The 23297-nt window shown below is 36.8% G+C and overlaps 1 protein-coding gene across 2 annotated transcripts in view; it reads left to right on the top strand.

Moving 5' to 3' along the window:
- The window catches only part of gbe1 (1,4-alpha-glucan branching enzyme 1), a 126049-nt gene that overhangs the window by 89739 nt on the left and 13013 nt on the right, over positions 1-23297 (top strand). For both annotated transcript variants that reach the window (XM_023351518.1, XM_023351519.1), the window contains 2 exons: positions 3319-3449; positions 18446-18563. In XM_023351518.1, coding sequence (XP_023207286.1) covers positions 3319-3449; positions 18446-18563 — 249 coding nt within the window. The remainder of the gene's footprint in view (positions 1-3318; positions 3450-18445; positions 18564-23297) is intronic.

Here is a 23297-nt window from a genome sequence, read left to right as displayed (position 1 = left end):
CTATTCACTGTCCCTGCCGTGCTAAACAATCTAACTATTGATTAAGGGTTAATATGTTACTTGTAGTCATTTCCTGATTTAAGGGGATCAATTTACATTTACTTGAATGTTATGTTCTCTTGTATATTTTGGAAAACTAAGAGAAATGGGGAAAAAGAGTAAATATTTAATATTAGTCTTTACATAACTACACACCTCTGCCTTTCTTTTCAGACATATTCTCTCACACTGTATTCATACCCCAAAGAAATCATAATTACTGCTCTAATAGGTCATAAAGGGGGCAAATAATTGTAAAGGATGCTCTGCGTTAAACTCTGCTGTGGATACTGTAATTACTGTGCTGTTATTCCAAAGTAGAATCGCTCAGCTATAGTTCAGTATTGTATGGCCTTTAGTTATTAAAAAAATCCTATAGTAATACATCAAAAGAATTACATAGTTTGTTTTGAAATGCAAAACAAATCTGATCTAATAATCTTTTCATAAACTAATACATTAGAATGAATAATTCAAAACATTCTACCTTTATAGCTTTAGGATTGTGTCATTAAAGTGGACTCTTGGGAAATATTACAGCACATACAAATAACAGACTAAATAAATTATCTGAAGACCAAACTACAGCAGGAGATAACATTTCTATTGCCGTAGCTCCTGTAACTGACCCTTTGTGTCAGACTCTGCAGAGCAGCTGCTGAGAAAAGTCTTATTCATTTATTCAGGGGCTAATACGATACCAGAAAAAGACTTTGTCGAACATCATTCACAGATAATGCCAATAATGTTCAGAGATTCAGCTGTAATAACCAGATAAGTCTGAATCCTCTGCAGGGCTTATCAATGACATTGCCAAGGTAATTGCATTTATTAGATACATTCTATAGCTCAGCTGGTTCAATATTTCAGTGCCGGCCTGATCCAAGGACGTTTCGTAGTTGAAAGGAGGAGCACGGTATGATTTGTCAGCAGTTTTCTTTTCTTTTTTTTTTCTTTTCACTTTGTCTCAGGTGCAAATGAACTGAGGGGAAATGGAAACACGCAGGGAGACTTTGTGATTTGTGGAAACATCAGAGATGTAGAGCTTCAAAGGCATAAACTGTGGATGTGAACTGAAACTTCTGTCAATGCAGCAAAAGCAGTGCTGGATTTATAACAAAGGAAAGAAATGCCAATAAAAACCAGAACACCATGAGAAATGGACTTCAGCATCCACATTGGATGGGCTGATACCTTTTTCTCACCATCTGAAGTTAATCAGACCAAGGCTCTGATGTTTTAAGTCAGTTAGAATTACCAAAAGGATTTCTGTTTGCTAAATGCAATAATGAGAGAAATAATATGCCAGAGTTATTTATTTACTGATGGTTTTCACATCAGAAGTTTGCCTAATTGTCCTCGGTATTTGGTAGCATTTTCTTTGAACTGTATGACTTGGGTCAAACCTCTTGGGCTTCCTTCCACAAACTTCTCACAAAAGTTTGTTGAAGTTCTGACACCATTCTTCCTGGTGTCAGAACCAAGAAGTGCCGTCAGAACAGTCCAGTGTGTAGGTTGCCTCGCTTGAACATGTATTTTCAGATTTTACAATCTTAATGGTGATCCTAGTTTTTTATATTCCTAATGAATACAACCAAAACAAATACAACGATGGTCATTGTGGCTGAAAAGTTCCACTTTAGATTCATCAAACCACAGGGCTATTTTTTTTTCTTTTTTAACAATGAAGGCCTTTGTTCCTCTGTGCATTTTCAAACTGTAATCTGGCTTTAATATGTCCTTTAAGGAGCCTCTGATTGAAGTCACTGTATTTGTCTGTTAGGTCAAGAATGTGAGATAACTTTAGAAAATTAGATGATATGGCAGCCAAACTTGATGTGTTATTTTGATGCATTATTAAAGTCGCAGTGACAAACTTTCATCATCCCAACATGATATAATGAAGTTGTAATTTAAACAGATAGCTAAAAGTCATATTTCTAGATAATCACCCAATTAAATTATCGCTATGACAACATTACTCTGACATTTCATCTTGAGATCTCTCATTATAATTAGGTAGTCAGCTCCTTTCTAGATAATTTCTCACAACCATAAAAAAAATTCTAAAATCATGCAAAGATCGGGTGAGAAAATTGGCAAAATTGTGGGGCTTTTAATGCTTTTCGCCAAACACGGTCAAATGACAAATGCACCAAACCACATTAAGGATTTGAGCTGTTAAAATAACTGAGATGTTTGGAAATGTTGTCCTAAAACAGTCTTACTAAGTTTCATATAATTTTCTCTCTTGGTAAACTGAGAGCATCTGCAGCTGACTAAATTTTTGCCACAGTGGGGGAAGAGGAGTAGACTGAAGGGTTGTGGACATTCTTTGAGCCATTTCCTCCCCCCGTCCAAAAAAAGAAAATCTTCCTGAGAGTGCTGACTTCACAAATGGGGATTCATCCTGCTCTCTTTCCATGGCTAAGATTGACTCAGAACTGTTCCAGGTCAGTGTGACGCTGCAGGCGGTGACAAAAACAGAAACTCGACTGTCTCTGAGACCTAACTTCAGACTAGAATTTCTCACTTTGATATCAGGCAAACATATGTTTGTTTATCTCATGGGGACATTGCTGTGGAAATCTAATGCATAATTTGGATTTTGTAAGCAAACAACAAGAGATTCTACATATATTTGCAACTGGTCTGAACAGCAGTGTAGACGATTCACATGTTTTTTTAACATGTATGTAAAACTGAATCACCTGGGTTTATTTGACCACTGCTTGCTAGGTGCAAGCTAAATTTTATTTTGCAATTCCAAAGCAGTCGCTGTAAGCCAGACGAAGTTGGCATTACTTCAGAGCACTTGGAGAAATGGAGCGACTCCAGGCTGTCAGCTCATTTCTTTAACCTCCATCCTCTCTGCCGGTCCAGTTGCAGGGGTGCTTATCATCTCGTTCAGCCGTGAATATGCTGCCCTGAAATTGGCTTGGGGAACAAGGCACCAAAAATAGGAGGTTGGGTGACATTGATAATCTCTGCTAATGACACGTTAGCCGTGGCTTGCTCCAGAGGAGAGAGAGGCGCCTTTATCACACGCAGCTGTCTAAAGCTGACAGCGTCTGCCTCACACCATCAGGGCCGCTGCTTTCTGCTGATGAGAGCCACCTGAAATTTTGATGTGGGAGTGCGTCTCATTCTTTTTGCGTATCTGTGCTCCCCTGATATAATGTGACCCATTATAACTGTTTAAATCCAGTATGAGAGAGGTAATGACTATTCATGAAGAAATACTTAACTTTAATTTTCCCTTCGCTTTTCCTCCTCCAGGCCTACGTCAGTGCCAAGCATGAAGGGGACAAGGTCATTGTGTTTGATAGGGCAAATGTGCTCTTTATCTTCAACTTCCACCCCAACAAGAGCTTCCAGGACTACAGAGTGGGTGTGGAAGCACCAGGAAAGTATCCTTTTTTATTCTGATATGCCATGACATGTCTACTTTCTTTTCAGACACTGAAATTCCTTTCACGCAATCTAATGTTACTAGCAGCAATAATAGCCTTCTTACCAGAGATGGTGAGTCGAGTCTGGGGCTTAGTTGAGTTGCACTTTAGTTGTACAAAGAAAATTTCTAACTTGACTTAAACTTGTGCTTAAAAGAACCTAGATGTTAACCCATGCTCTCAAGACTTGAAGCTTGTTTTCATTTTGCTCTTTAAAGATTCGGGACTTAATTTATACTGTTGTTCAGGTACAACAGACTGATGCTCTGAACACTTGAGATTTGCCTTAGATTTGCCCTTTAAATGTTTGAGACTTGACTCGGGCTTGATTTCTGGGACCAGAATCTCATAAACAATCTTTATATTATGCAGTCAAGGTGAGAGTGAGACTGTAAGGGTAAATCATTTGAGTAAATAATTAATGTGTCCATTCTGAGTTACTGTGAAGTAAACATATGGCAGGTTGTCATGGTAACGCTTGGTTCTACCTTTCTTTATTTGCATTTAATACCACCATTGAGTGAGCATCCGCTTAATGTGAGAAATGTAGCAATTTTCCCGGGAAGGAAATAAATAAAATAGGTGTCACAAATATAATGCATTAAAAGAATATTTGTGTTAAGAGTCTTTTAATGCTTTTAAAGATTGAAAGAATCTTTTAATCTTTGCATTAAAAGACTGCAACTCTAACCAGATGGTTAGAGTTGGTGTGTTTGTTTTGTTAATGAGGGATGTTTGTGAAATGTTTCCTTTTATAACCTAATTCATAATGATCTCTTGAATATCTTTCCAACTAAACTCTGTATTCAATAGCTTGGGGTAATTTCTGAACAAAAAACCATTTCATGCCTTCAACATTTTCTTCTTTCTCTGTTAGGTGAGTGCCATTATAATACTTTCAGGTTTTCAAAATAAAAGCACTTTTCACAGTTACTTTTAGAAATTCAGTATTCCCTCTGATTCCCTTATTACATCATGCCTCACTCTCCATTTGATAATCTGTCGGTACACCTTTAGACAAGTTGACTCTTCAGAATTGAAAAAAATGGTTTTAAATACAGACTTAGTAAATAGATTCCCAATCTTGCAAATCTTTGCATTTAAAATAAGGAGGGGAAAAAAATCTATTAATTCTATATAATGCCCTTTATTGTGGTAGACTAGTGTAAACATTATTCCAAAAAAAAATTTTCAGAACTATTTCGAGTCCTGTCTGTGTCTTCCAGACATTTAACAATAATGAGTGTTTACTGTTTTTTTATTTTTTATTTTTATTTTATTTTAATAAAAATTCACATACATACTATACCTTGGTAATAATCACAAATTATTAGTAGGGCATATATTATTTTAATGTAATATCGTATAGTTCTATTCCAAATAATTCACAGCAGTTGATAAGGTTTTGCAAGTTTAATTGCATCTTCTGTACATTATAAAGATTTTGCATATAACTGAATTTAGCGATAATAATTTTAATACTTAAGCTACAGTGATTCCATATTTTTGGCCAAAGAGATGACAGATGAAGAGACACTGCTCATTTTAAAGACTTGAGATCTGAATTGCGTTTGGAAAAAAGTGACTTGTGAATGTCACTGCTATTGACTTACCTCTTTTAATGCATTATATTTGTGACACCTTTTTTATTTATTTTATTTCATTCCTTCCCGAGAAAATTGCTAACAGTATTTTGCCAAGATAATAATAGGAGACAGAAAATTGGAAAACTGCAAATGAACAATCCACACACAGAGAAGTGGACTCCTTAACTTGCTAGAAAATATTATTGTACACCTAAGGAACTCTGTGGCTTAGTGAAAACTGTATGCAAGTCCCCAGATAATGATGCCTCATTATACATATAATATAAATTTAAAGTAATAACCACATTCCACTTATATCAGCTGCATTGGGAAATGCTACAGAATTGCTAATGTAGCAGCTGATACAGTCTTCACTTCTCTCATTGTCAGCACTCTTCAAGAAATGCTTACAACAACAATGTGTCAATCATCATAGTTTCGTTCCTTACTAGATGCTAAAACCAGTTATGTGAAAAAGAATGTGAACTCTCCTTTAGTTCTTGGTTTTATTTATATATAAAAAATGCTAACCTAAAGTGTACAAAACACAGCAGATTAAGAACTGTCAATGCATCCACAAAGATATAGTAAAATTTTTATTTGACGCGCCTTTCTACGCTTACAGATGTTGTTGGATCTAACCTAATGAGCGGACCATTTTTATTATGTACTGAAATGTAAAAGAGTTGAACTGATGAAGGTTGTGGTTTTTCCCATTACTATAAAACCCTCTCTATTAAATATTCTCGGACGAAACTTACATGATTTTGATTTATTTTGTGCTCCTTTCTCAGATTTGCATCAAGCTCCCCTTTAATCTTCACATTCACTCTTGATGACTTTAAGGGCTTGACTTGTCTCTTAATTAAACTCCTACATTTTGACAGGGGCACAAGACATTTTAGGGTACTAAAAATGTCCCCTGAGAAGACTCTAGGCTGAGAAGTGGATCAGAGATTTAAGCACTCTGCGGGAGCCCTGTTAAAAATAAACGAGACTTGTAAAGACGCACAGTTTTAATGACTTTCCCACCCCCCCCCTCTCACACTCATCTCTGAGGTTGGCACTTTGTGTCGTAATTGTTGAGGGGGAATATGAGTTGGTTGTTTATTGCATTGTTGTTATGCTGTTAGAGAGAAATAATATCAGAGCCCACTGATTCAGAAAGACTCTGTTTAGCAACATTGGCTGTCAGGAATTTAATGAGTCCCCCAGTTGTTATTGCAGCAGGCCTAATGATCAGGAATGTGTAGAGGGACAGGAAGCTGACAGATCTGTATTTTTCATCGCGGACATTGCTCCCTTATGAGGCCGACTACATCTCACACCATCAGTTTCCCTGGTGGACAGGAGGCTGTGCTGCTTCTTTGGTTGTGATTAAAATACAGTGATAATGAATTAGAATGCAACCCAAGTTTGTTTTTCTCTGGATGCTGGCTGTTAAAATCTCAATCTATTCTATGATAAGTTAAGATGATGTCGCAATTGAAAGTATCTCTTTTTTCCCCCTTTCTAACAATGCCATAACAAAAGCTTCAGAATGCATTTAAATGTCAATGAAAAAGTAAATGATCTCAAGCAGGCATTTTTATACATTTTTCTGAAAGTTAGATTAAAGGTAATTAAGTTAGTATCGCTCCATAAAGCGGAAACAGATTAAATGCTAACATGTATTTATAAGGCTTGGAAGCGTTCATGTTTTTTTTCTGTCACAACCTCAAACTTCAGTGTTTTCTATGGGGATTGCATCTAATAGACCAACACAATGTACTGCATTTTCAGGTGGAAGGAAAATGATGCATGTCAGACAAGAAGAGCATTTAATCATAGAAGTTACCAAGAAGTCAGTGGTAGCATTGGATGAGTTCTAGAAATCCATCGTTGTGCAATGTTGTTTATGTAGTCATTGCTGGTAGAATCCTGTAAGAAGTCCCATGTAGAGGATGCAGCAGAAATGCAATTTGGGGGCTATCTACAATTGCAGCAAAAAATTATTCTACCACGGAATGAAGACAAATGCTTTCCACACTTATATTTTTATTTATTAAAAAACAGAGGTTAAAAAAAAGCCCTGTATTTATTTTCCTCCATGACATAATTATAAACTTTCTGTTGCTCTGTTGGATAAAATGTGATTTTAATGTAACAAAACTAAACTTCAAGGGCTGTAAATAGTTTTGCTAGGCATTGGTTGATACTTTGTAAGTTTGTTTGATGTGGGATAATTGTACTTTTTGCCTCGTGTTATTAGCTCAATGTCGAGAGGGTGAATTTTGGGCAAAGCGCTAATAGCCAAGCTGCAGAGTGTCTCTAACATCGTTTTTGAGGATTTATTTTCATTTAGATAGAACCACATATTTTCCTCCTGGTGCTTCTTTTGATGTTTAAGGAGAGGTCTCAGACACTGGGTGTGGGTTGAGAGGAAATGCAAATAAATGTGAGGGCAAAGCTCTGGCTGTCATTATACAGAGAGGCGGTAAACACATAAAGGCAAATGTGCTGTGTGTGTGAGCAAGGTAAATGCGCCACGTGTATGAGGAGATGCAGATCCTCCGATGGGAATGTGTGCAGAGGATCCAATTAGGGGAGAAGACAGATGAAAGTGCCACTCAGAGGCAGTGGAGGTAAACAAGACAAGCTCAAAGAGTCCAAAAGTGCTTTTTCATTACACTCAGCTGTCATATACTTAAACTTTCTTCTACCTGTGTGAGGGTCAGGATGTCGCAGTGGAGCTCTGCTCTGCAGCCGTATCTGGAACTAATGGCTAAATGAAGCTGACCATGTTCTGTGCTGCTGAAAATTGATCCACCAAGGAATAATGTTTCCTTTGGCAATATAGCAAGTATCGTACAATAACTGAGTGTCCCTCCGGAGTAAAAAAGAAAAGAAAAAACATCACTGATGTTCTTTTTGTTGCTTTGTTGGATGCCGCTTGCTTTTTAACGCAGGTCTCCAGGTGTTATTTCTCACCTGTGGAGCTTCTGCAGTTAATTATTCAGCTAAATAAGTATGGTGTCGCCAAGCGGAGAGTTGTTTATGTGTACAAGAACTTTTTGGTTAAAAAGTGCAAGTTGCCTGGTAAAAATGAGGGGGAAAAGCTTGCAAGGTATTCATTCTATAATACAGTTACATAATCATGTCTTATTTTTTTAGGGAAACGCAGCCTTTAATTTGGGAAAGGTGCAGAGTGAAAAAATCCCTTGCAAAGAAACTTTTTTTTCATCATAGTTGACAGTCATATAAATGTAGCAAAACTTTTTTAAAGAAATGCCTTATTTCTAATTTGAGTTGCTGAGATGGTGTAGAAACCTTTAAACAGAAATGCGTAGCTTATTTGATATGGTGTGACACAGGCTAATTTTCTTAGCAGCTTCTCAAAACTAGAAAAAGAGTAGAATGTATTTATGCAACCTTTATTTGACTTGTAAAGTAAGTAATTTTTGAAAATATCTTCTCTGAGACAGCAATAATTTAAAAAGTTTATAACAACTACAACTGCAGAGAACTAAAAAAAGCTGGGAAGTGTGAGCATCCTGTATACGGAGGCCATTACTCGTCGATGCGTCCTCCCAGAGATAAACTCCCAAACCAAGAAGTTTTTCTGGTTCCCGCCCTTTTTTCCTCTGCCCCTGTTGTGAGCGGAGGAAAAAACTAAATAAAACCCAATACCAAAAAATGAGATGATAAAACAAAAACTTATTAAAACAAGCTAAATAAGAACTCAAGGTTATGTTTCTGCAGTGCACAGTGGAGAGGATAAGGAAGGTAAATACATATCCCAAGTTCACTTGTAGAGAAATGCGGAAAATTGTTCAGTGTGAGATAATGCCACTGCAATAAAAAATAATGTATTTTTACTTGGGTTGTAATGAGATCTCAAGATATTAAATTGTTATGATATTTCTCATTAAAGTGAAATCTGTGCTGTCAGCATGACTTCCTCTAATGAAGTAAGTCTAAGCCATTGTTATGGGCCCTGTTTTATCTAAAGTTAAGCCCAAAAGTATTCATAGCTTTGACAGTTTTAGATCTAAAATTATTTTTACTTAACCTAGAAGTTTGATTCTGATAGGATATGAGTCAGGTCTTTCTCAAAAAATAACAATAAAAGGGATATGAGTTTTAAAAAACAAACTATTTAATGATTGCTGACCAACTTATTTCCTCTGGCATTTTGACAATTTCAGACTCAGAACTATACTAGAGGGCTTATTCTGAGCCACATTTACTATCTGTCAAATATTTACAATATTTACTGATAAAAGACATTGCAATATATGGACTGGTGAACTTGGATCAGAGTATTCTTCAACAATACCAAGTTCTTTTAGACCCAGCTTGGGGATGTTTTTTTCACACTTTCTCTCTTTTTGTGTAAAAAAGTTTTCTCCAAAATCTCATTTTGTTGTAGTCAACATAATATTGTGTATTTTTAGCTACTGTCATGAGCTGATAGTGTTGTTACAAACCTCCTCTTGCACATTTCATGTAATTAAACTACCTTTTGTGAGATCCAATGTATGCAAGCATGAAAGTAAGTCACAAACAATAATCAGTCTTTATTCTTTACAAACGAGGTCAGTCATGACACAACAATTCAGTCAAAGCATCATGCACTCTGCAAAAGAAGGGAAGAACATTTTGGTCCTTTATAGACAACCTTCCTTTTCAAAAAGGAATCTTATATACATTACAATGATGAAGGTAGAGATAATAAGCATGGAAGTCAGTGACTGCATAGGTTTTGTGTCAAAGTGTGTGGATTGATCAAACGGTTTACCGCAATGCATGTGAGGTTGAGATTCGGAGGTGTTATACTCTGAGCTGTAAGGTAAATGGCTCCATTGTCAGGCAAAACTTTAGCATAGGATTGTAACGTCAGGGCTTTCACTTGATTCATCCAACTTAAACTTAAAAATGTACATTATAGCCTTTACCATTGGTGTTAAGTGCAGCTGGCTCTGTAGTTCTTTTTTCTTTTTAGCTTAATCGTTTAGGGAATCCTAGACATAGCAGTTCTTAGCAGAATTAAATGAACAGAAATTAAAACCCAAAACTCTGCACATTTTGACTTTAAAACAAATATCACAGGAATGTATCCCTCAGGAGTCACACATTCGGTGACAGTTTGGCCTCTTTATGCTTTCTGACAGGCTTATCTTTATATGTGTCTGTTTTTATCTTTCTCTGTGATGAAAAGGAGAAAAACGTTGAGCAAGGCCCCTCAACAAAATACGTTGCTCATTAAAATGCAGCGGCCGTTAGGTTTTCAGTGGGCTGTCTCCCATCAGTGTCTTTTATTATTTTCTCTCCATCTCATGGTGGACACAATCTTCAGACAGTGGTCTTTATCTGCCTGGTTAGAGTATTTGAAATCCCAGCTGGATTCCGTCATGAAAGCTGTACCTGTAGGGGCAGATTGGTCTTTGATTTACACTGTGCCAATAGGCAGTTGCGATTGTGTCAGGTTATCATTCTCCCTTTCTGTCTGAGCGTTTCCTGGGCTGCCGTGCAGAATAATTCAACTGTAGATGTGGTGTCACTTACTCACTAGAATTTTGATCAAAGTAAGCACTACAGTGTATAGACAATATTTCCAAAAATGATCAGTTTTTGGATGAAATAAGTAAAGGAAAAAATATTCGGTCTGTTTTTTTTCTAAGCTTTGCTCATAGCAAAGTGCTCCAAGGTATATGAATATGACTCCATGCATAATTATTCTATATGCAACTTGTAGTGCCTAGAGCCTCCAAAGGGTGACCATAGAAATGGTTTAAAAGGAAGAAAGTGGCATTTTATTTGTTTGTTAGTGAATGCATTTATGCAAGGTCATGTTTCAACTTAGCTTTTAGTGTTTTAAATGGCATATGTCGTCACAATCTTTCATGTTTTTCAAGCTTGTAGCTATATTCTTTTTTTCATGACCGAAATTGAAAAAAGCATAAAAAAGTGAAAGAAAAAAGAACAAAAGGCAGTTGAGATGGAAGCTGAACGTTTCCATATAGTGATATTATTGAATTCAGACATCCAGCATAACATATTGTCCACCCAAGACATTATTGGTGGAAAAGTTTCCAGTTCAACTTCAAAAATTTAAATTGCCTTCATTGCTAGTCCGGTGAGGAGGAAGAACTCAGAAAAAATGTTATGTAGAGGAGCAGCTTGGGATCCTAACATAGCCACATTAAAACTCTAGAACTCTGTCCACAGCTGGTTTCTCTACAACAGTTTGTTACGGCCTCTTACCTGATTAACTTTACCCACAGTTGTCTCCTTGTTCTGGCTGCTTACTTCCTGCTTAAGGAACATTACATTGGCATAACCTGTTTGTATTCTCTCCTTCAGATTTGTGGTGTTCTTTCCCTCAGAACCAAGATTGTGTTATTATTCAACAAGGTGTGTCCAGTGGAGAGTGTCTTTAGTCTGTTGTTAGATAATGATTCTGTTCACCCATTTAATTTCACAAAGCTAACCAACCTTCCTTAAATTATCATTGTAAATTGCTTACCGCATCATTTTCTTACATTGTCATTCAGTGACCAAACATTCGTTAAACATTTTACCGTTACAATATGTGTAACAAAAAGAATCTGTATTGGGATATGACGGGCTTCCAGATGGCGTTGTTTCAAATTAAATATCATCATCCATATATGAAAAAAGCATATGTGATTTTTGAAAGTCTGATTCAAAAGGCTATTTTTTGGTTATGAAAGTTTAAATTTAAAATTATCAGAATTATTTAAAAGTGGATGGAATTTTTTTGATTGTGATTTAGTTATTCTGCTTTCAAGTTGTTTTTTAGGGTGTCTGGCTCTAAAAATCTGGCCTTTAAGTCTACATACTCAAATATTCTGATTTTTTTTCTATGATTCCTTAAAATATTATTTTTTTAACTCCGCTTGAATCAAGCTGAGGCAGTATTTGAAGTTTAAAAGCATAATTATATGGAAATTATATGGAATGCTGTGCCTTGTTAAATAGAGAATATGAGAAAAGATGGAACGGTAATTTATTTGTGGGCATAAAAGTGTATTTTACAAGACCAAAAAAGAAAAGAAAAGCTATAGCTAGCTGAATCTGAATGACTTATTTGACAAGTTAGTGTAACAGAAAGCCTCAGGTATTGCTATACTGTAGCTGAACCTTTGTTTGGCCTTGGTGGAGGTGGTTGTGCTTTTTCTGACTGTTTTCATCATTATGTAACCTGCCTTTTACCAGCTGTGCAAAAATAATGGAGCTTTGCTAAATTAGTTATCAGAATCTGAAAAGGGTTTAATATTGTTAATGCTTAATGTTAGTTTCACATACTCAGCGTTTTTAATGTCTTTTCAACTTTAAAATACATTGAGCTTTTGTTTTAGCAGCGTAATTTCACCATCAAAAATAAAGACCCTATTTTTAAAGAATTTTTAATTTTCACCTTTATTGCCTTCAGGGTCTCTGAGAACTTTTAATTTATAGCAATTTATAAAATATTTTTTTTCCGGAGGTACAAATATGATTTGACATAGCCACCCTGAAGTATGGGAGATTTGTGCACATGCCTTTTAGGTAAGGCAGGTGTATGCTGAATTTTATAAGTTATAAGTAAAGCCATGAGAAAATAGCTGCTTTTTAAAACTTATTCATATCTACTGCCTGCTTTCCTCACAAACTTACATGTGTGAAGGGTTACTAAACGCCACTGAGATTTTAACAGGAAGTTTGTGCATTTATCAGATTGGTAAAATTAGTTACATGATATTTAATACATCTTGATGTGGTAAGAGTTCACCAAAAGGTGCATAGATAAAATGCCACCTCACCATTCTCTGGAGAGCATTTACGAGCAAAGGTGTTAATGTGGATGATTCCTTTTTCTTATTTTTGAATAAGTTGGATTGAAACTATTTTTTTACCAGATGTGCAGGGCTTTCTCCATTTTTGTTTCATCAGACAAGAGCTACGTATGGTGGCCCAGAGGTCTCAGGTGAAATATAATAGCCCCAACACAAATAAAGTACCCGCAACGGAAATACAAAAGCTACAGTGGAAGTGGCGTAACCTGCAGCAGAAGTAACGGTGCCTTATTTTTTATTATTTTTATTTATGTGGGTTTTTCAACTGAATACATTCACTCGAAGGTTGGATTCTTCCATTGCCGCTTAAAATCTCATTTAATCATTGTGTTAAATCTGCTTGTACTCTTTGATTGTAAGCAACTGAGATACCTGCTTTGTTTCAGACAATTTGTTAGTCCTTTTTTAAAGTCAGTCACTGTAGAAGATTGATTTATTTTACATTATTATATGTCTCTTTTTTTTTCCATGATAGAAATGAACTCTACCATTTGTTCCTCTCTTATGTAACTTAAATCAGAACATGTGGTGACATTGACTATAAAAAGACTAGACATGGCATTTATAACACTTAAAAGGCCATGCACATTCTTTAGATGTGTGCACAGAGCTCACTTAACTCTTCTTTACCCATGGTGGCATGCTATTACCTCCATACAGGTAGAAAAAAGCATCAATGAGCTTGCAGAGAAACTGAGTGGTGGCTGGGGCTGAAATTGTGGTCATGGCATGATTGTTTTCAAGTCATCAATGACTCTAATCTTCAAGCTTTTGGTCTGCCGTCTTTTCTTTCTAGTCATTGGGTAAAACCGATTGTGTTCTTTAATCTTCCTCTTTATTCACAAAGGCTGTATTGATCACAGAGTCTCCCAGCTGAACTGCAAGCTGTCTCTGCAGCCGTCTGTAGCTACTAACAAAGACGTAATCGCTCAAACACTTCCAACTACCAATTTGTGCTGGTTCTCACTTCCTTGCAGAAGAGTTTGATAGGGAACTCTAAATTACTGTAACTGTGCCTTGTTCCCAGGACTTTCTGTGTAACACACACACAGAGACACTAGTCAGCCTCAATATTAAAACTACTGACAGCTAGAGAGAATAACATTGATTATTCACTCATTAAAGTAGTCCCTGTCAAAGAGTGAGATATATTTTGCAGTGACTGAAAACTCGCTCAGTATTTTGAATTAGATGTGCAGAAAGCACTGAAAATAGTCTAGAGTAAAAATGAATGACTTTAACAAGGGCCTGATTGAGATTGCTTGACTAGTGGATAAGCACAACTCCAAAGGAGGCAGAACCTGGGAAATGTGTCCAAATGCAGTGCAAAAAAACGGAGCGTTCCAATGATGGGGATATGTGCACCCAGTGCTTTTAAGAGCAAACACTTGCCTGTGTAGTCACAGAAGAGCTGCTGTGCTGATTCTTTAAAGCAATAATGCAGACAGGGAAAAAATTAGTGTCAGAACACTCAGAATCAGCCTGCCCCCCTTTATTCTAGTTCTTTCCATCACAACAAAGCAAGTTTGGAAAGGGAAACAGCTTAAGGTGTTGATTTACCGTCAAACTTTCCAGATCTCAGGCATGGCACAGTAGTTACACCGAGCACCTCATGTACAGTCCCGAGTTTGACTCGCGTCCTTGGTGACTGTGCCGCATGTCTTTACCCCCTTCTGTCTGCACCGCTTCCTGTCAGATTATTATCGAACTTGTGCCAAAAAAAATTCTTAATTTAAAAAAAAGAGGTTCATTTCAAGGCATCATATTAGTAGTCAAATTTCTTTTAATACAAATCTAATATTTACACCATTTTTATATCAACGTAAGGCAACAGTTACTTGATTGTGCTATAAAATGTCAGTATGTGCCTAATAAATGCATAATATTAATTAGGCAACAACTTTTGGTTGGTTTATTTGGAAACAAAAATGTATAAAATGTCCAACCAGTAATCGTCCTTCTCCATGCAACATTCTGTTTTGTGTAGTAAGGCCGATCATCAGAAAGGACTCATCGCACCACCAATACATGAGAAGAGTTGTTTAATTATCTGAAGACATTTAAGACCAGTCACCAAGGACGTCCTACATTACATAGACTGAAATCCTGGAGTCCCCTGCAGTATGAGGCACACGTTCCGACTTGTCTGTACAAGTTTGCTGCTAAACATTGAAATAATTCATAGGAGGCTATGAAGAAAGTGCTGGTGTCAGATGGCAAAAGAATTGAGCTCTTTGACATAAAGTCAATGCATTGTGTCCGAAGGAAGATAAATGCAAAGTATGACCCAATGAACACCATCCACAGTCAAGCACAGAGGGGGAAGCAGTGTGCTTTGGGACTGCCTGTCTGATGACTTCACCTCATTAAAGAAGACCAGATACTCTGAAACAGAGAACATTTTTTCTCTCAGCCAAAACAATACTGGGTCTTTAAGTAATAAAATGTCCCAAACGTTATCACAGAGGAGCGGCTAATGAAAAAGTTTACCAGTGTAATAGCTTGACCTAATAAGTCTTGTGATTTCAGTCTGACAGAAAAGCTGTGGACCTGAAGCTTTGACTCACATAATGCCACTCGAAGGATTTCTTTGATTTTCTGCCAAGAGGATTGGTCCAAAATTTGACTGGAGATGTCCATAGCACCAGCAAAGCAAGTTGCTTCACCAGTTAAGACATGGCATTGTGGATTCTGGATTTCACTCAGTGACACCTCCCCCTGAGGAGGCAGTTCTGCTCTGGGGGTTTCTGAGTTTCTGGCTTGGCCTGTGTTAATGGGGCTATGAGAGTAAGGGGGTTACTGTGCTGCTGTGTTTCACTGCCGACCTGCCTCAGTGGGGTGTGTGACTACTCTGTGGGGGGTGCGGTGTCTGCAGTGCTCGGTAGCTGATGCTACCTGCCCCTCGCTGCTCTTTGGTGCTGAGTTCTGCAAGGTTATGGGTCATACGCAGTTCATATTCTATTCACAGAATCTGTCTACTTGGATTTCAGATGCTACCCTGATTTTCTGAAGTCAATGAAGCAGTTAGGAAGCCATTGCTTTCTTCTTCTAAACTGCAGTGGCATATTCAGGCAACCGGTTTGTCCATCTGGTATGTCTGATATTCTGCATCAGAACATGTGGGGGGGGGGAGTACTGTTCACGTGTCTCCTGTATAATTGTTAGTTTAATTCTTTATAGACAATTGTAAATGACTTGCTCTCTGCATCTTAAATAGTTTAGCATTTTATTCCAAGAGGAGACTATTTCTAGATCAAAATTTTCCTGTTGCAAAGTTTCTAGGATTTTGTGTGGATTTCTGAATTTTTAAGTCTCACTTTATGGCACTTTAGGTTTTTAGTCTCCTATATATTTTCTCTGACATTATACCACTCCTTTAACTGACTCTTACACCCATTATTTCCCTTAAGACAGAAGATGTGTACTACTCTTATGTCAAGCACTCTTGTGTTAGTTTTCTGAAAATGTCCTTGGAAAGTAGCTCTTCCAGCTAGGTCGCGTGAGCCAGCTGAAGGACAGAACTGGGCTCTCTTACGAAAGGTGGATACATCCCGGAGCCTCAGCATATGGCGTGATTTACATATTTCATGGCGTGTCTTTCTATTGTGGTCCCTTTTTCAGAATACACACAATTCATGGGAGCCTCATAATGGGAGCTGCCATCGGCCTGCTCTTCAGTATCTCTGCATCCTCATTCAGATGCTCAGAGGAGAGGCAGTACAGGGGGAAAAAAGTGACAGTACGTGGGATTTCCTTCCTCCTCCTTCCTCACATACAGTACATAAAGCTTCCCCACACCTGATCAAAGGCATCACATTTTCTCTTGATTATTCAACTGTCTTATACCTGCACACCTTCACAGCTCTTTAGCCTCTCCCTGACACAAAAGAGCAGATAATGAATAAAATGTCAACTATAAATCTCATCGTGTATAATTAACAGAACACATTTCATTTGACGTACAGTTAAGACAGCGTTCATGTGGGGATTATAGGGATAGTTGTGGTGTTTAGATCTACAAAACTGATAAAGTGCTCGTTTGGATTATATCAAACTAAAGCATATGGATGCCTTCAAGTGCAGTTGTCCTTTGAAGTTAGCAGATGCTCATCTTTCTGTATAAATATCGCTTTAAACGAAGCACTTTTTTTACATGAGTACTAAAAAAATACAGACCCAATGCAAATAAGGAGAAGAAACAAAAAGAGTTTAACTGTTCATCTGTTCAGCCAATAGCTTGGCGCTCTTCCACAATCTAGATCAGACTTCTGTTCATCAATGATCTTTAAACATAATTGATGATGGCATTAACTGTTAAAGACATGCAGCATCTTATTCCTCAATAAATAGAAAAAAATAGCAATAAACGGAAACACTTTAATTAATTTTATGCATAAAATCACATTTTAAATCACTCTTTCTGTAGAATACTAGCATGGCTCTTTGGACTAAACAAAAAATTTTGCTACCCAAACAAGTATAACATCGATACATATTTAGAGGGCTCTGACCAGTGAAACAGCTCTTCTCCAAAGTCAAAATTTGCAGCTCTCCACACAAATAAAGCAAATACCTTGGAGATGAGATTAATCTATTGTTACTTAAACAAAAGCAGGAGGAATGTTTACAAGAGATGTTTAACAAACATGGTGGTAGCTCCACCATGCTTTCAAATCCAGAACAGAGTGAAATAAACAATGAAGAATTAGGATTATTCACATTTTTCAACTTCACCTCAAACAGCTCTTCAGTAGAAAGTTGAAATCTGCTGCAACAACTGCAGTTTCAACCCTTTTGAAAGCTTATGGACATTTGTGCCTCAAAGCAGAATCAGTACCTAAAAATCTATTTGTTCAAATTAGCTCTACCATTTATGATATAAAAAGTGGTAAAAATATTCAGCCGATAGTTTAACAGCACCTTGTTGATGGCAGTAAAATCTGCGTATGACTTCCCAGGAACTTGCTAACTAAAGATTAGTAGTAGTTCGCACACAAGTTCTTCAAAATATGTTGCTTGTTGTGTAATCATTTCATCCTGAAAAAAAGCAGTACAGATGAGTTCAGTAAAGTCCTAAATTAATTGTATTTATCCTCAGTATGAGTGAACGTAATAATTTGGAGGAGTTGGAAGTAATTATGCCCTACATTTTTGTGTTGTTCTCTAGTGTTGTAAAAAATAAAGAAAAAAAATAAACATCTGTTTCCACTTATTTAAATTTATCATCAAGCACTATTTATCCAGCCTATTAGATGAAATTATCTGATTGTACGGTTAAGCATTAACTAATTTATTCAGTTCATGTACGGCAGCATTAGTATTTTGGTTTCTCACTGTCACATTTCAGTGCTTTGGGAAGTAGATGAATGCTAATGGATGGGAGGATTTCAGAAAGTATACACCACCTGAGCACTGCTAAACCAAGTCTGCACCGATGATAAAACCTTTCCTTTTTTATCTTCTTTTGTCTTCAAGCTCTTAAGCTAGTTTCCCACCATTATTGCACCTTAACTCCAATCTTTGTCAGATACAAAATCAAGCTGGATTCAGACGAGGTTCAGTATGGAGGGCACGGACGGCTCGACCACAACACTGATTTCTTCACTGAGCCCCAACCTTTCAACGGACGCTCCAACTCAATGCTGGTAAATATTTCCAACACGATACTTTTGACTCATCAGAGGTCACCGTTTTTTTGTTGAATGTCACCGAGTCCTAGCTTTGGAGCGCACTACAATTACAGATTCAAGGCTGCTGTTGTTGAGTCTATGGCCACTTTTCTCCGAACCAATGCTGTACCAACATCGTATTCTGCATACTAATTCGAGTATGATTTGGGAGGTTGTTGTATATTCACACTGAAGAAGAGGCAAAATTAAGCAGGCTCAAAAATGTCAGCATGCATACTAAATGAGGACGGAGTGTGCTGTTGATAGACACTATTGTCCCACATAGCTGTAAACAAATGTGGGCTTCTTTTTTTTTTTCTTTTGAGGAGTTGGTCACAGCTGAAAAGCATCAAAAGGAATTGTGGGCGTTGATGAGATGGCTCTGGAATTGGCCAAAAAAACATTTAATATATATCTAACGGAGTTTGGATAAGCAACTTTTGCTCTCAACTAAACCTTTAGAGACAGACAGATTCTTCATAAATATTAGATTTTTAGAAGTACTGTGTCAGAATCTTTGGTTTTATTCTATGTTTTACTTTCTTTAATTTCTCTTTGTGGGATTAATATTTAATTCTTGATTACTTTTATTACCAGTTTTCTTTGTTTTTACTCTTGATCTTTCACAATAAAGATTGCACCAAGCTAAGGTCAGTAACTCCTCCTTCAGGTTGTTTTTGAGTCTACAAAACTGAGCTTAGTTTTACTTACTGTTTTATGAAGAGTAATATAGATTAGGATAGCCCAAGAGGCTAAATACCAAAACAAGGCCGCATTTATTTTGTCTTTGTAAACAACTTTGACAAACATGTGACCCTCAGACAGAAACAGACAACTGTCTGTTTTTTTCACTCCATGAGCATGTGCCAATATGAGGTCTTTCATATTAAATCTCAATAGAATTCATTGAGTTTTCAAGGGAAAGAATACTGTTGCCAGGCAGTGTACATGTAATTATCTTTAGGGGTGTGCAAATTGTTTGATCCTTTGCATTAGTCCCAGTTAACCACATTATTGATGCTGAATCCTGATTCAGCATTGTGGATGTAGATCGCCACCATCACCTGCATTTTTTATTTTTAATTTTTTTGCTTGTTTTCATGTTTTGTATTCCCAGAGGTTTAAAAGACCCACTTTTAAAATCCAAAACATTATGGCAGCATTTGAAGAAAAAGATATGAGTTTTCTTACTTAAATACACACCATGTTGATGATTTGAGCACTTTTTGTTCAAATTCCATCACTCACAATTCTGACAGATGTCTTCTCATTCATCAGATGGTTACGGAATAATACCATAATAACTCTAGAATAGATTTTATGGACTGAAACAATAATAATGTTACTTTATGTGACACTCAATAAAGTTTGGGCTATCTCCTAAAGTGTTATGTATAAATATATATACTAACCTGACAGCTTACTGATGCAACATTTAATGTGATTGATGAATCTCGAGGATTGGAGTGTTTTTAGACTTTTGAGAATAAATTCACAGCAACAATAACGAGCATTGTTTTAAAAGATGTGACTCTAATTGATGACAGCTATCATTGATATCCATCATCTGTTTCCTTTCCTTCTTTTGCTCAATAAATCAGAATAGCTTTAATGAAGGGGTTTATTCTTATGCAGTTGGAGTTTGAATGGGACTGCTGTTGGATGTTGACTGCAGGAAATCTGTCTACATTATCTTGCTTTCTTGGCAGTGTTTTTCTTTTTTCTTCTTCTCGGCAGGAGAGGTTGCTTGCTTTTCTTTTCTCAAACATGTATGTCTTCACCCCGCCCTCACTGAGCGGATATGCATCTCTTTTAACTATTTTACTCTCACAGTTTTACCGTTGCAAAGTAATTTTGTAAGTGCTGCCAGGAGAAACAAAGTCTGATGAAATAGCTGTCAGCGCATTAATGTTTTCTCCTTTTTTATGTTGAATGTTTGATTTCTCAAATCAGCTTAATTGGCCTGAAATGGGGTTTGCAGTGAGAGAATGTTCTAAAGCCATTCTAATGAGGTTTAAGTGTGCTGGCATGAAAGAGGGCTGCTTTCCTGGCAAAGTGCCACTATCTCCCTGGTCTGGGACTCTCAGCCTAACAACAGCCCCATAATTTACCAGTTTCCTCTCAAGCTTTTAATCTCAGATAAAGAAATGATCAAATGTGGCTACATGCATCAAGGCTAGATCCATCCATCAGGAGGAAGGAAAGTACTGTATCTAGTCTCCATTGCATTAGGTTTTGTTTGTGAATATCATATTTGCCTTCTCTGCATTTTCTTCTGCACAAGCTTGGCAGTTTCCCTGAAGTTATTGGGCGTCATGGGAATCTGATATCTGTGGTTCTTTCAGTCTCCCCAGCAAACAGTGTGCATTATTCATGGCGTCAGAACTTACCTTTTCATGTGCATGCCTTTTAAACCTCCACGGCACTACGTAGGGATGTAAACTACCTGAAACAATGAACCGCTGGTCCTCCATCATGAGAACCTCTTCAGGCTCATATGATCAAATAGCATTGGTTCTAAAAATTTTAATTTTGTCATGGTTGCTCCACTGATGCCCAGATATACTCAAATGGTTACCTGCTTTATATTTAATCCAGTTTAGATATAATGATGAAGTGATGCTTAGTGTTTTCTTTTTTTACGTTTGCTTTGTTGTTCTTGTGCTTTGTAAATATCTTATGGTTGTGCCTGAATTATTTAAAGAGAAAGTTCAGAATTTGTAAAGTTCTATCAAAAGTTTATAAGCATTTAATATCATGACTGCAGTACACAAGTCTTCTTTGTTAAATATAAACCGATATATGTCGCTCTTACAGTTTTAAATCTGGGAGATTGACAAAAAAAAAAAAAAATTGGAAATTGAATACCTTAAACTAAACTTTGGTTTTAGAAACATAATAGTGGTTTGTGTGAAAAACTATGTACTCTTGAAATTGGCATTCAAGGCAGATAAACTGTTAATTATGGCATTTTCTGTTTGTACTCTGAAGTTGAATTTACTGATTTTCCAGTCCGAAACACATCCACTCAAGTTTCCCCTTGAAATTGAAAATATGACTGGGAGAGTCTGTGCTTGCCAGGTCGGAATTCAAAATACAATATGGCTGCCATGCATACTAAAACAGGGTGAAAGTTGCAGGTAAAAACCTAATATTTGCACAAACTCAGAACTAACGCATCGCACCCCTTTCTCTTAACTCTGAAGTGACTCAACAACTCTGGGTGAATGTTAGATTGTTATTCACTTGAATGATATTTTGGACATTGATTTGTCACTTGTAAAACTACCTCTCTAAGCCTGCGTTAGTACTAGAATTGCTGTTATCATTATCTTTTGTATTTTTTTTTTCAAAATAAATCTTAATCAGGTGAAATTTAAGATATTGAATTTGTAATAAAATTACCCAGAGATTAAAGCAGTGACTATTCATGTTGATTTTGAGATCAAAATAGACTGATTGATCCCTACTCCTTTCCATGACTGGGCCAAACTGATAAATTTTTATACTACCAGATATTATTTTTACCAAAAATATCCGGTAAAGCCCTTCAGTTCAATATGCACATGTGCCAAACATATGCAGTGTTGCTTTAAACATTAACACATGCACAATGTTTGGATGTATTGTTCTGTAGGGCAATTACAAAACACCAAAGCAAAACAGAGACAACACACAGCTTTGGCTGGGAGCAATAAGGTTTTTCTCATGACGCTACAGTGCAGGAAGTAAGGTGAACCACACCAAATTTTTATGTCGACATTCATATTTTTCAACCGCAATAAGATATGTAGCCCGCTTCGCACTTAACTGAATTACTCACCGGAAACAATGTCAAGCACAATATACATCACTGATAATGGAGAAAAATCTGATAAAGTTCAAATCCAGCTGCCTAGAGCCATTTAACCAGCTCAAAATTCCGCGCAGCATATCAAATGGCAACGCACTAGTGGTGTGATGAGAAGTTCCTCTGATCAGAAAGGATTTCCCAAAAACTGCACATTTATGGTGCATTGAAGTAAATCTTATATATTGGATTATCTAAACACAAAGCAACTCCAATGTGATTCAAACCTTTTTTATGCTAAGATTTTATATCAATTTTACCCCGAATTTCAGATGAAGCCACTAGCTGTTAGTATTTGCTGCATGTAAGATATTAATTGTTGATTTCTTGACAGAGCCACTGTTAAAGATGTCTGAACTGTCCCTTTATATTTGTACCATATTTGACATTGCACCTGCTAGGTTGCTTGTTCATTTGAACTTCACTTGAACCTCTCTGGATCAATACTTAAAGTGTTGCTGTAAATGGGTGGAGGATATAATTCAATATCAGGTGTTGGGCTGTGAACTTCAAACTGCCATGAATTTCTTTTGCAATCTTCAGCCATTCCTAAACACATCATTCCAGAGATATTTTGTCAACTTTATTTCAAAGATTCCTCCTTTTTCATGCAGACTCTGATCTGCTATCATATTAGCTTAGGTTTCATCACTTAATGACACCGTTACTCCAATCTGTTAACTTTTTTTTCTGAGTCTTATTAATTTAAACAAGTTCTTCAGTCATGTCCCTCCTGGCTAAAATGTGAAGTTTAGTTAGCTAGTCATCTGCTAATTTTGGCACTCGTGCAAATTAATGGGGAGAATGAGAGGAAGTGAGAGGGAAGGAGCCAGGCAGGGAGAAAAGGATGGAGGCAAGCG

This window comes from Xiphophorus maculatus, chromosome 18, assembly GCF_002775205.1.
Source record: "Xiphophorus maculatus strain JP 163 A chromosome 18, X_maculatus-5.0-male, whole genome shotgun sequence".
In the NCBI taxonomy this organism is placed as follows: Eukaryota; Metazoa; Chordata; class Actinopteri; order Cyprinodontiformes; family Poeciliidae; genus Xiphophorus; species Xiphophorus maculatus.
The sequence above is the reverse complement of the archived record's forward strand: the minus strand, read 5'-3'. Positions and strand labels throughout refer to the sequence as shown.